Genomic DNA, 12674 nt, shown 5'->3' with positions numbered 1-12674 from the left:
CGATACACCAGTAAATCTTACCAGTCGGGATGAGATACACAATGCGTGAAGAGCAGCAGGGCCAGTACATCTAACTCACGTGAAGAGCAACAGGGCCAGTACATCTAACCCACGTGAAGAGCAACAGGGCCAGTACATCTAACCCACGTGAAGAGCAACAGGGCCAGTACATCTAACTCACGTGAAGAGCAACAGGGCCAGTACATCTAACCCACGTGAAGAGCAACAGGGCCAGTACATCTAACCAACGTGAAGAGCAGCAGGGCCAGTACATCTAACCCACGTGAAGGGTAGCAGGGCCAGTACATCTAACCCACGTGAAGAGCAGCATGTGTTCACTGACCGTCTCCTCCCATGTTGCACTGCACTCTGGGACCACATTGAATCTCATGTGACACCTACCATGAAGGCTGGTGACTATGGAGAGAGCTTCTGGGAAACTAGAGGAAAGTATTCTGGAAAGCAGGTAAACCAGAGGAGAGGATTCTGGGAAGCAGGTAAACCAGAGGAGAGGATTCTGGGAAGCAGGTAAACCAGAGGAAAGGATTCTGGGAACCAGGTAAACCACAGGAAAGGATTCTGGGAACCAGGTAAACCAGAGGAAAGGATTCTGGGAACCAGGTAAACCAGAGGAAAGGATTCTGGGAACCAGGTAAACCAGAGGAAAGGATTCTGGGAACCAGGTAAACCAGATGGCCTGTATGCATTTTTTCTGAAAGCGTAACCTTGAGCCTAGAGAGAACAATTGCTCAGCCACTCCTTCACTACTCTCCCCCACTTCCCTCTACTCTCTCCCTCTACTCTCTCCATTGCTTCCCCAACTAGACCGGTCTCTTCCTCTCTGTATCACTCCACAGTTCTTTCTCTTCCAGCGCCACTTCCCATGCCAGGTAAGCACAGTGCCCTCCCTCCCTCCCCCCCACCCTCTCTGAGGGGTCTGGCCAGGCTGAGTACTGGACTGGAGATGAAAGAGCTGGAAGGAAAATGTTTCATGTGTGACCCACGCTCCACGCACACGCACACACTTATCTGGGCTGGGCAGAGAGCCTGGGTGAAATGTGTCCAAAACTTTGCTTGCCTCAGACGGCCCGGCGCACACAAATACATAAGATGTAAACAGGTCTGCCAACTCGGGGAACGGGACAGACAGACGGATGGGACTCCCAACACTTTCTGGACAGGTGGGATGACACCTAAGTTATCCCCACTACAGGAAGTGACCAATGACCACATTTAACAGAAACGTGCCAATATAAGTTCCCTGCGTTTAACTAGGTGCCCTTTCAATAGGTTCCCTTTCATGAAGTTCCCTGGTATTAAGTGGCCTTCTAGGAGAAGTGCTGATTGGAGGGTTTGAGGTTAAGTACGGCCGAGCAACGGAGATAAATGACAGCTGTCACTTCATCAAGAAGTTGAGTCTGTCCCAAATAGCATCCTGACATATATGTGCTACACCAGTTTGGGATTGTTCCCTTCAGAAGAATTGGTCTCTATGATGGAATAACGTCTTGTATTCCATCAGAACAACAGGGGAGTAAAGAAACCAAACATAGTTAAGAACAACATGGGGAAACTAATAGCGGAGAGAGATTGCTGCTTCAAAGAAAGACAAAATACAGGTTTTCATGTTTTCCCATTTTGTTTACCAGTTTAGTGTTCTGCTTCCTATCTCCTATTGGCAGAAAACGGAAGCAACAACAAACCAACAAAAAAAGAGTAATTAACTTACTTCTGAAATCATTGCACAAATGCTTTTCGGGAAGGTATTATGTTTTTTTTTGTCTTGGGAGCTCTTTTCGACAAAGTTTTTTAATTACTTGTTTTTAAATAAATAGTGCAGGAAAAGCAAAAAGACAAACACATTTGGCCACACTCCCAGAACTAGTGAATGTTACAACACAGCTCCGCCTCCTGTGGAGTGGAGAACCAATGGGAACCCAGCTGGCCATGATATCACTCATCAGCAAAAGGTCAGAGGGCAATCCTCAATGTGGGTTCACGCACATGACACACTCGGACCCACCCACCCAGCCACCCCCACCCACCCCCACCCACCAGAAAGTTTGAATTGACGAAGAGGCAAAGGCAGATGACACAGACAGACAGGTAGAGAGAAAGGCAGAAAGACAGGGAGAGAAAGACAGGGAGAGAGAGACACAGGCAGACAGACAGTCTGGCAGGAGACGCACAGAAGCACAGTCAGACGGGGTCTGTTTACCCGAAGAGGTTAGATCAGAGCTGGGGTTAGTACGCTCCTGATGCCCCTGGGCGGGGAGCACAGGGACTGGAGCCTCCTGGGGGTTAGTGTCTATCAGAGCGGCCTCAGACCCAATGTCATCATACTGCTCCTCCGCATCGCTCCTCCTCCTCCTCTCCATCTCACCCCCGTCGCCAGCAGCACCTCCATCCAAAACATCTGAACGGGTGAGACGAGACCAGCCCAGAGAGGCGAGGGGGGGGGGAGAGAAGGAAGGAAGGAAGAGACAAAGCGTGTGTATGTTAGTGTGTTAATGCTTGTCTGAAAGCACGGCGGTTCCCTATGAAAGACGAGGAGATGGAAATCAGAACAACAGATGGTGAGGAGGAGGTGGACTGCAAAAGTTTGTGCATTTTCAAGAAAATCCTGCTTCTTTCCCCTCATGTCAGGATTCCTAGGATCAGGAGGGAATAACCAGAATGTTGCAAAACGTTGCCGAGTTTCAGAAACGCCACAGAATTGACTGAGGATATTTCCCGAAATGTGGCAGACCTGGAGAGCAGGAAGACGAGTACTCAGAACATGTAGTTAGCCGTTGTGTTTCAGGTGGTTATAAGATGAGGAAAACTGAACAACTCACTCCTTTGTCTCAGGCTCTCAGTAAGGTCTTTCCAGTGGCTGATGTCAGTCCTAAAAAACACTACCTACTACTGGAGGGACACATTGACCTGTCCAACTGGCCACACATTCTGTCTTTCTGACAGAGTAACTGAAGCACCAATTATAAATACTACCCGTCTGTCTGACTACAGACACAGACTAACTGAAGCACCAATTATAAATACTACCCGTCTGTCTGACTACAGACACAGACTAACTGAAGCACCAATTATAAATACTACCCGTCTGTCTGACTACAGACACAGACTAACTGAAGCACCAATTATAAATACTACCCGTCTGTCTGACTACAGACACAGACTAACTGAAGCACCAATTATAAATACTACCCGTCTGTCTGACTACAGACACAGACTAACTGAAGCACCAATTATAAATACTACCCGTCTGTCTGACTACAGACACAGACTAACTGAAGCACCAATTATAAATACTACCCGTCTGTCTGACTACAGACACAGACTAACTGAAGCACCAATTATAAATACTACCCGTCTGTCTGACTACAGACACAGACTAACTGAAGCACCAATTATAAATACTACCAGTCTGTCTGACTACAGACACAGACTAACTGAAGCACCAATTATAAATACTACCAGTCTGTCTGACTACAGACACAGACTAACTGAAGCACCAATTATAAATACTACCAGACTGTCTGACTACAGACACAGACTAACTGAAGCACCAATTATAAATACTACCCGTCTGTCTGACTACAGACACAGACTAACTGAAGCACCAATTATAAATACTACCCGTCTGTCTGACTACAGACACAGACTAACTGAAGCACCAATTATAAATACTACCAGTCTGTCTGACTACAGACACAGACTAACTGAAGCACCAATTATAAATACTACCCGTCTGTCTGACTACAGACACAGACTAACTGAAGCACCAATTATAAATACTACCCGTCTGTCTGACTACAGACACAGACTAACTGAAGCACCAATTATAAATACTAGCTGTCTGTCTGACTACAGACACAGACTAACTGAGGCACCAATTATAAACACTAGCAGTCTGTCTGACTACAGACACAGACTAACTGAAGCAGAGCCAGTTCTTTCTCAACCACCAGCCAATCCACAGCTCTGCTCAGACTGCCGCTGCCGTGACAACAACGCTGGAGAAAGCCCCAAAAAAATCAAACAAAAACAAACATGAAAACACACAATTAAGCCTCCTGAAGGGACAAAGTAAAACATCTTCAAAACAACACAATAAGAACAATTTCTAACGCCAAACCATAAAAACCCGCCGAATAAATAAACGGGATTCTTTCCTTTATTTATTAACCGCCCTGAATGTGACGGAGGGCCATCCCGCCAAGCACCTGTTAGCCACCAGTTAGCGCTAAGGGGGAGAGAAGAAAGACAGAAAGAGGAGAAGTGAGAGAAGGGGGGAGATAGAAAGAAAAGGAGTGAACACGTTAAAAAAGCGAGACAGGGAATAAATAGCGAGCAAGCACAAGGGGGGGGGGGGGAGGGAGGGGGGAGGAAGAGAGTAGAGGATGAGACGAAGGAGAGCATTTCCAGTTTTTAATTTGGTTTCCGTGATGTGTGGAGAGAGCGCGAGCGAGCGAGGAGCCCGGCTGGCTGACTAACGCTGGCTAATTAAAGGAGGCCATGGTGATGGAGTTTGGAAAGTTTGCAGGCGACCCCCCCCCTCACACCTCCCCCCGAGCCCGGCCTGAATTAACAGGACCCTGAGTGGTTGGAGGGAACGGTGGAGGGGGGAGGAGGGGGGCGGGCTAGGATTAGGCGTTCTGCACGGCAGGCCTTGTGCGTCAGGGCCCACAGCGCTGCTCCTCTCTCCTCCCCTCCACCTCCTGCTCTTCCTCCCTGACACCATTTTTAATGAGATCCACAATTAGCCCACTTCAAGAAGACAGCAAGCACAAATAAACAATAAATAACCAGCATCATCTTCCCTCCTGGCTCCCCTCCTTTTCCACACGCCTCACCCTCCCGCTCACCTACCCACACCTCACCCTCCCGCTCACCTACACACGCCTCACCCTCCCGCTCACCTACACACGCCTCACCCTCCCGCTCACCTACCCACGCCTCACCCTCCCGCTCACCTACCCACGCCTCACCCTCCCGCTCCCGACCCACGCCTCACCCTCCCGCTCACCTACACACGCCTCACCCTCCCGCTCCCTACCCACGCCTCACCCTCCCGCTCCCTACCCACGCCTCACCCTCCCTCTCCCTACACACACCTCACCCTCCCGCCCCACGCCTCACCCTCCCGCCCCACGCCTCACCCTCCCGCCCCACGCCTCACCCTCCCGCCCCACGCCTCACCCTCCCGCCCCACGCCTCACCCTCCCGCTCCCTACACTCCTGCTGTCTCGTCTGAATTCTACAAGCGGTTGTTTTCCTCTGGCTTGTCGTCCCCCATCTCCTTCTCCGCTCTGCATCTTAATCAGAGGGATGGATACTCAGAGCAACAGTGTGAAGGTGCAGGAAGTGGACCTGATATTCTCACACCAGCACGGCTCTAAAGCCAACCCCCCCCCCCCCACTGCTGGTGGCGGTCTGTTCATTTAGCCGTCCACCACAGCTCTCCATCTGACCTCCACAGCCGTAGAAAGAGGTGTCAGAAGCGACGAGACGATTGAAAACAATATCTAGAGGGGCGTAATAATGGGCATTATGATAATAACCGCAATTTACGGTGGAATGCAAAACCGCTCAGCTGGGAATTCACCGGGCTGACTCCACAACCACGAATATCAATGTGTTTCGCGTTACGCCCGAAACGTAATTCAGCCAAAACAAGTGTACCTACCTACCGCTGATTAACCAATAATTACACCTGAAGAAAGGAGAGCAAAGTGGAACCCAATTGAGCTGTAAACACAGTTGCTTTTTGTGTCTGAGACCTTCAGCAGTGATCAAATGAGGTTTGTTTTTCCTGATGCATTTTGGGGGATTAGCGAGAAGACACCCTCAGAGAGTCGGAGTAATGGAATTGTGTCCACTGGTGAAGGCTTTCAGCTTATCATTTACACTGAGTTTGTGTGTGCGCGCACGTTTGTGCTTGCGTGAGTGTGTTTCTGTGTGTGTCTCCGTGCGCGTGCGCGAGGCAACATTCACGTGTAATTTATTTTTACTTAAAAGCAGCGGTAGTGTTTAAGGGAAACAGCAGTCTGGTTAAAAGCCACTAAGTGTAAAAACAGAAAGAGAGAAAAACAGAAAGCTAAAATCAAGGGGTACTTCAAAATAATCTTTAATTGCTCGTCATTGTCGTGATATTTGAGGAATAAAAAGAAAAGCTAAAAGGCGCGTGTCCGTGGGCGTGTCCGTGTCTGTGGGCGTGTCCGTGGGCGTGGTTCTAACCTGCAGAAGGGCCACCTGCCCCCCTCCCTCTATTGGCACTGGGGTCATAAAGCGGGTCGGACATCTTGACTCCAGAGCGAGCCTCCGCGATCAGCTGCCTGGCCCTCTCTCTCAGCTGTCTCCGACGCTCCAGATCCCGCTCCTACAGACACACACACAATTTTAGAAGTTACCAAACGAGTTAAAGCGGGGATATAAGAGGAGAGTAACAGAGTACCAACACACATCTGGACCGACGCTGTTGAACAGATCCAGTATTGAACAGCCGTCATCTCGGTAACGACAGAAATGTCATTTGGAGATCAACTGATCCAATTCCATACTAATGAGATAGCAGCACACAGAGCTAGCCAGCCAGTCAACCGATCAGTCAGCCAGCCAGTTAGCCAGGCAAACCAGTCAACCAATCAGTTAGCCAGCCAACCAGCCCATCAAGAAGTCAGACAGCCAATAAGCCAATCGGCGCTTCTGCCATCACATCTCCCCTTTCTTTTTAATCTCCGTATTCCACACAGTTAAGGGATCGTCATGGAGACGGCGCGCACGCACGCACGCACGCACGCACGCACGCACGCACGCACAGAGAGACCGACAGAGAGACAGACGTCTAGCCATTAGCAGAACAGCAGCAGTAACTAATAAGCCCCATTTCCATGTTTACTGGTTGTGTGTTGCCACTGTTAGCGGACAGCAATCTGTCACCTTGCCTGCCACCTCTGTGTGTGTGTTTGAGAGGGAATCTCACCGGTCCACCCCCCCCCCCCCAACAAGATTTTTATATAAACCCCTATTCCATGTATTTCTGTAATGCGAGTGGCTCAATAAAGGTGATATCAGAAATGGGACCCCTCTCATTTGTCCTTCAGGCAGTGGCGTGCTATTCTGAGCCAGGCCGCCACCCTGGTGAAAATAGATACAGCATCTATAGAATACCCACTGCATCACTCCAGACGCCGTCGCTATACAGGCCTGTCACGAGACGTTTCAGGGAGGACAGGAGAAAAGAGGAGCGCAGAAAAGAGTAGAGGAGAAAAGAGGAGGGCAGAGGAGAAATTCCATTTGTGCTGGTCCCTCTATCCAGAGGCTAGGATTAACAATATAGCATAATGCTATATCTAGACAGCTCAGCCAGTCAGCTAAGGTGGGGGTGAGGGGGGCAGATTGGGGAGAATGGCAACGATCTACGCCTCCGTCTGTGCCTCTGCAGTGTAACATATAAAGGTATAAACGACCAAGGTGTTGGTGAATGCAGGTAGAAACGACCATTGAGCTGGTGAATGCAGGTAGAAACGACCATTGGGCTGGTGAATGTAGGTACCATGTGTCCTCAGAGAACATTTAAGGTAACTTTTGGGGTTTAATTTTGAGGGGAAAAGGTCCTTAAAATGTCTATTCTAGGAACCTTTCAAATGACAAGAACTATAAGGAGACCGTGATGACAAGAGGGCCAGATTCAGGACACAGGGATTAACAAAGTCTCTACTCTCATTATGAACATTGCCTCAGGAACCTTATGGACCATTCATTTCAGACACTCATTTAACATGTGAAAGACAGCTCCCTATGCAGGGCAATGTCCCCATCACTGTCCAGGGTTACTGGGATTAGATACAGACCAGAAGGAAGACTGCCCCTTTCAGGTCCTCCAAGCACCACTTCCAGTACAACTGAACCTGGTTAGAATTAAAGGCAAACCAGCAATTTCTCTTTGCAGAGGGAAACTTGAAGAGAAATCTAACTCTGACCCCAATTGTATATTTTACACAAAATCAAACCACTGAGAAGAAAATATTGGAATTAGTGAATCGTCCCCCATGACGGCAGACGTCGCTTGCTTTTCTGAACTTCAAGGGAGATTTGGTTCACAAACAAAGTAGCACCTGCACACGCACGCACGCACGCACGCACGCACGCACACCATGAGAGCCAAACGGGGGACATCATAAATCAGGGACGTCTCGTTAAGAGAAGGAACAAGAGAGAAAGCGCAAGAGAGTCATAAAAACAGGAGGGAGTAAGAGAGGAGGAAACTGGAATGAGGTTCAGGAAAACGGGACTCGGACCAGGAAAACGGGACGAGGATGGAATAAAAGGGGTGAGGGGAGGATGAAAAGAAGGGAAGAGGACTTCTGGGAGAAGAGACGGGACAGTCATGCGGAGGCCTCCATTCACTGGCGGAGCAAACCAGCCAGGAGACGACAGGGCCCGAACGGCCGAGCGCAAGGCTGGGACAGAGGCCTCCTCGGCAGGCTTGGCATCGGGGCCGGGCCCCCCTCTCTGGCTCTCTGCTGTGGGGCTGCCTGCTCTTTTCAGAGAGGGGGTACGCACGGCTGAGCACCTCAAGAACCCTGGCGTGACATGGCCCAGCATAGCACGGGCACGCAGGCGCGCACACACACACACACACACACACACACAACACACACACTGGTGCCAGACAGACAGCCAGTCATGCAGGAAGATACATTTGTCACAAAAGACAGACACACACACACAGACAGGCAGGCAAACAGGCAGGCAGGCAGGGAGGCAGGCAGGGAGGGAGGAAAGAAGTGCTTTCGGTTCCTGTCTAATCGCACCCAAATACACAGGCGCACAGGTAGTGGAGGTTTTTGTTCTGACCCAGAAGTAAAAGGGCATTTCACCTGGGTTTCCCTCCATCTCTCACGCCCCATCTCCCCCAACAATCTCTCTCCCCTCTGTCTTCCCCTCTCCCTGTCCTCCCTCCCGCGCCCTCAAATCCAATTACCAGATCGTTGAGCAGTAGAGACGGGGGTGAAGCTCACTGAGGAGAGAGTGTGTGTGAGTTTCAGTGTGAAGCACGGTCAGACGGAACAGGGGAGAGGAGCAATAAAGAAGCAGATAGCAAAAAAAAAAACGGAGAAAGAGAAGAAAGGAGGAAAGGAGCGAGAAAGAGAAGAACCAGCCAGAGAAACAGCAGGAAAAGGAGGGGGACAGGAGGACGAGACAGAATGGAGGACGAGTGAGAGAGACTGGGGGGCGGGAGGGAGGGGAAGAGGAGGGAGAGAACCCTGTGCTTATCGTCGGGAGCCAGGCGGAGTGCGCGGATCAATGAGCGTGCAGAGTCCCAGCGATCAATGCATTTGATAAGGAATTAAAGCAGAGCCACTGTACAAGGCTATCAAAGAAACCCTACATGGACCTAATTATGATTTGGCGGGTGCGTGCCGATGATAGGGGGGGGGGGGGTGTTGGGGAGGCTGGGGGGTGGGGGGGGGTGTTGGGGAGGCTGGGGGGTTGGGGGGGGGGGGGGGGGTCGGAAAGAAGAGGGAAACGAGGGAAGCGCTCAAGGGTGGTGGTGGTGGTGGTGGGGGGGGGGACAGAGTACAGCAGACGCAACATAGCGCACACACGCACACACACACACCTTAACACACACATTCATAAAAAGGACAGGAAAACAGAAGATTAACATGTCCCTGTTAGTGATTTTGTGTACACTGACAGGCCACAGTGTGTGTGTGTGTGTGTGTGTTCAACAAGGTAGTGTATTGGCAACACACATTGTTACAGTGTGTTTAACGGGAAGAGCTTGCCCTTTGTAAGACGGGGTCGTTTGTGTCAATGAGTGAGCAGACGAGCCAGTACAGGAACACACACACACACACACACGCGTAAGAAATGTAAAAGACGACATGATCTAAACCTAGAGACAAGGAACCAGGAAAAACACAAAGACTACGTGTATCAAAATGTGTGAAGTCTGTGTTGATGTCTTCCAGGTGTGATGTCTTCCAGGTGTGATGTCTTCCAGGTGTGATGTCTTCCAGGTGTGATGTCTTCCAGGTGTGATGTCTTCGGTTTTTTTACGGACACACAAAGCAACTTCAGCGTTTAATAAATCTGACATTAAAATCAACACCCCATTGGGTGCCCTCACTGCTTTTGCATCCTCCATATCTTACTCACGGAGAGTCAGTACCTCCCACAGACGGATGGCCGGAGTGTGGGTCTGGAAATTCCTTCACATTTCTTGAAGCATTGGGGCAAATTGCTGGGGGGTGGATGGATGCTGGGGGAGGGTTAGAGTGTGTGTCTGTTCTCTGATGGCCTGATCAGCTCTTGTGATGCCATTGAAGGAGCTGTCTCTCTCACACACACTCAATTTAGAGGCCTGCTTTGATCTCCGCTCCAGCCAATTCACCCACCACGACACATTCGCACACAGAGGAAAAGAAAAACCTGAGGCAAACTATTTGGTTTCATTAGGAGCCGAACAGGGAAGATGGTGAGAAAAAAAGAAAGAGAAAAGAAATGTAGAGGAACAATGATATCAATGGGAAAACCATTAATAAAAGACAGGAGAGGAGAGAGGAGGAGAGGAGGAGAGGGGAGCGAGAAGAGGGGAGAGGAGGAGAGGGGAGGAGAGAAGGGGAGAGGAGGAGAGAAGGAGAGAGGAGCGAGAAGAGGAGAGAGAAAACGGGAGAAAAGGAGGGGACAGAAAATAACTGGAGAGGAAAGAGAGGAGCAGAAGAGAAAGGATAAGGGAAGGACAGAGGAGGCATTTAGAGTTCAAAGGTTTCTCTTTCCTTTGTGTGACACCGAGGGTCACCACCGACTCCTAGCAGTGACCTCTGTGCCACCGCCAGGGGGAGGGCCGGGGGGGCGCTGTTTCGGTGGAATCAAACAGGGTCCAATTAAAGGAATCAGAACGAGCCAGTGAGCAGAACGACCATCCAACTCTCACCTGGCTATAGCGCGCATGCACGAACACACACACACACACACCCACACATACACACCTAGTGTGCATCCTGATAATTAACATGGCCAGGACTGTGTGAAATTACAGCTCTCATCTGCTAATGGATGAAGACACCTGAAGGAAACAGTCTCACACACACACACACACACACACACACACATTAAGAGAATGTGTTATATCCACATGTGGAATACGAGGCGGAGAGTGAAATAGAGACGAGAAATTGAGTGAGAAAAATAATAAATAACGTTTTAAAGATAACAGGAAAACCCACTGCAGCGTAGCCCCTATTAAAACAGTATACAGAGTGCCGGAAGATTCTCCACAGAAATAACTACTAACATTGCTGAACTAGGCCAGTACCAACTAATAAAAACCAGTGTTATTAGTCAACACCCAAAAAAAAAAAAATACGAGCCAGTTACCCCTTCACATATTATAACCAAGTTTTGGAATCCCTGTTGGGGGACACAAGCCCCTGGTCAAATGCTGCGCTACCTAGCCCTCCACTCAACAGCAAAGCTACCTGCCAAAAAACAGAGTGACATTTCATACTGTGACTTCACATTCTCATTGTCATAATATATTTATGTTCCCGGGGGACTCGCCTTGAGCCCTACTGATTTTCACGTTCACAATCTGGATTCACGGCCATTAATGACACTGTATCCTGAAGTAACACTTAGCTATCGACGCACAATGTCACGTCACGCTAATCAAGCTATTTGACTTGGGGGGGAGGGAAAACATCAAAGGAAGAGCTCCCCTTTTGAGGGGGGGGGTACTGAAATCAGGGGAGGGGGCTGAGCAGATAAAAGGGAGGAAAAGGAGAGGAGGACAAAGGGTGAGCAAGACCAGGGGAGGAGGAAATGAAGAGGGCAAACATTTGAAAAATGTTTTACTGTTCATTAATTACTAATTTGCCTGTGGGGGGGGGTGGTGAAATGACATTATAAAGAACTGGACAAAACGGCCTAATAGATTCTGAAGCTAACGTATGAGCCAGGAGGAAGAGGAGGATGGATGAAGAGGGAGAAAAGGGAAGGGAGGGAAAGAAAGTAGTGAGAAAAAACAAGAGAACGAAGGGGTGGCAGATAGCAAGAGGATGAAAGACTACGGTCAAGAGGGAACAGTCATTATTATGGCCACAAAATCATCCCTAGCATTAAATCATCCCTAGCATTTGTCCCTTCCCAATCTAAAAAAGGCCTAAAATATCCCTTCAGTTTGGAAATGAGGTATTCTTCAAGAGAAATTCGGCAAAATTTCCTGGTCCCCTTTTATACAGACAAATGTCTACCTTATTCCTATCTGCCTGCACATCCCGGGTAGCCATTTTAAAGAGTAATTTGATATACCCATGGGGTGTACATTAAATGTTTAGTGGTGGGAGAGGTTTGCCTATGGAATGGACTATGGATTAATTGATAACCCTGAGTGGGAGAGCCATCTTTAAGGAATTTACCAAATTCACAAAGAGTCAGTCACATCTACTTGCTGCCATGCTTGCTAACATTTGTTTCCTTGCTGTTAGCATGAGCTAATTAATAACACCGGCATGAGAACCACTCATCAAATGAGACGACCAAGTCAACTAACAAGATGCCTTGCTAACAGCTGTGTGTAGTACTACTTAAGAGTTTGCCCTGTAAAAGAATAACGTTGGGTAGTTTGATGTTTTTTAGTTTCGGCCGGTGAATGGCCAGCC

At 49.1% G+C, this 12674-nt stretch overlaps 1 protein-coding gene across 3 annotated transcripts in view; it reads right to left on the bottom strand.

Moving 5' to 3' along the window:
* Window positions 1-12674, bottom strand: part of ehbp1 (EH domain binding protein 1) — a 147257-nt gene that overhangs the window by 49447 nt on the left and 85136 nt on the right. For all 3 annotated transcript variants that reach the window (XM_034292258.1, XM_029119964.2, XM_034292259.1), the window contains 2 exons: window positions 6241-6382; window positions 2219-2416 (listed from right to left, as the gene is read on the bottom strand). In XM_034292258.1, the coding sequence (XP_034148149.1) occupies window positions 2219-2416; window positions 6241-6382 (340 nt within the window). The remainder of the gene's footprint in view (window positions 1-2218; window positions 2417-6240; window positions 6383-12674) is intronic.

This window comes from Esox lucius, chromosome 5, assembly GCF_011004845.1.
Source record: "Esox lucius isolate fEsoLuc1 chromosome 5, fEsoLuc1.pri, whole genome shotgun sequence".
Lineage (NCBI taxonomy): Eukaryota > Metazoa > Chordata > Actinopteri > Esociformes > Esocidae > Esox > Esox lucius.
Note: the sequence above shows the minus strand (reverse complement) of the source record. Positions and strands in the feature narration are given on the sequence as shown.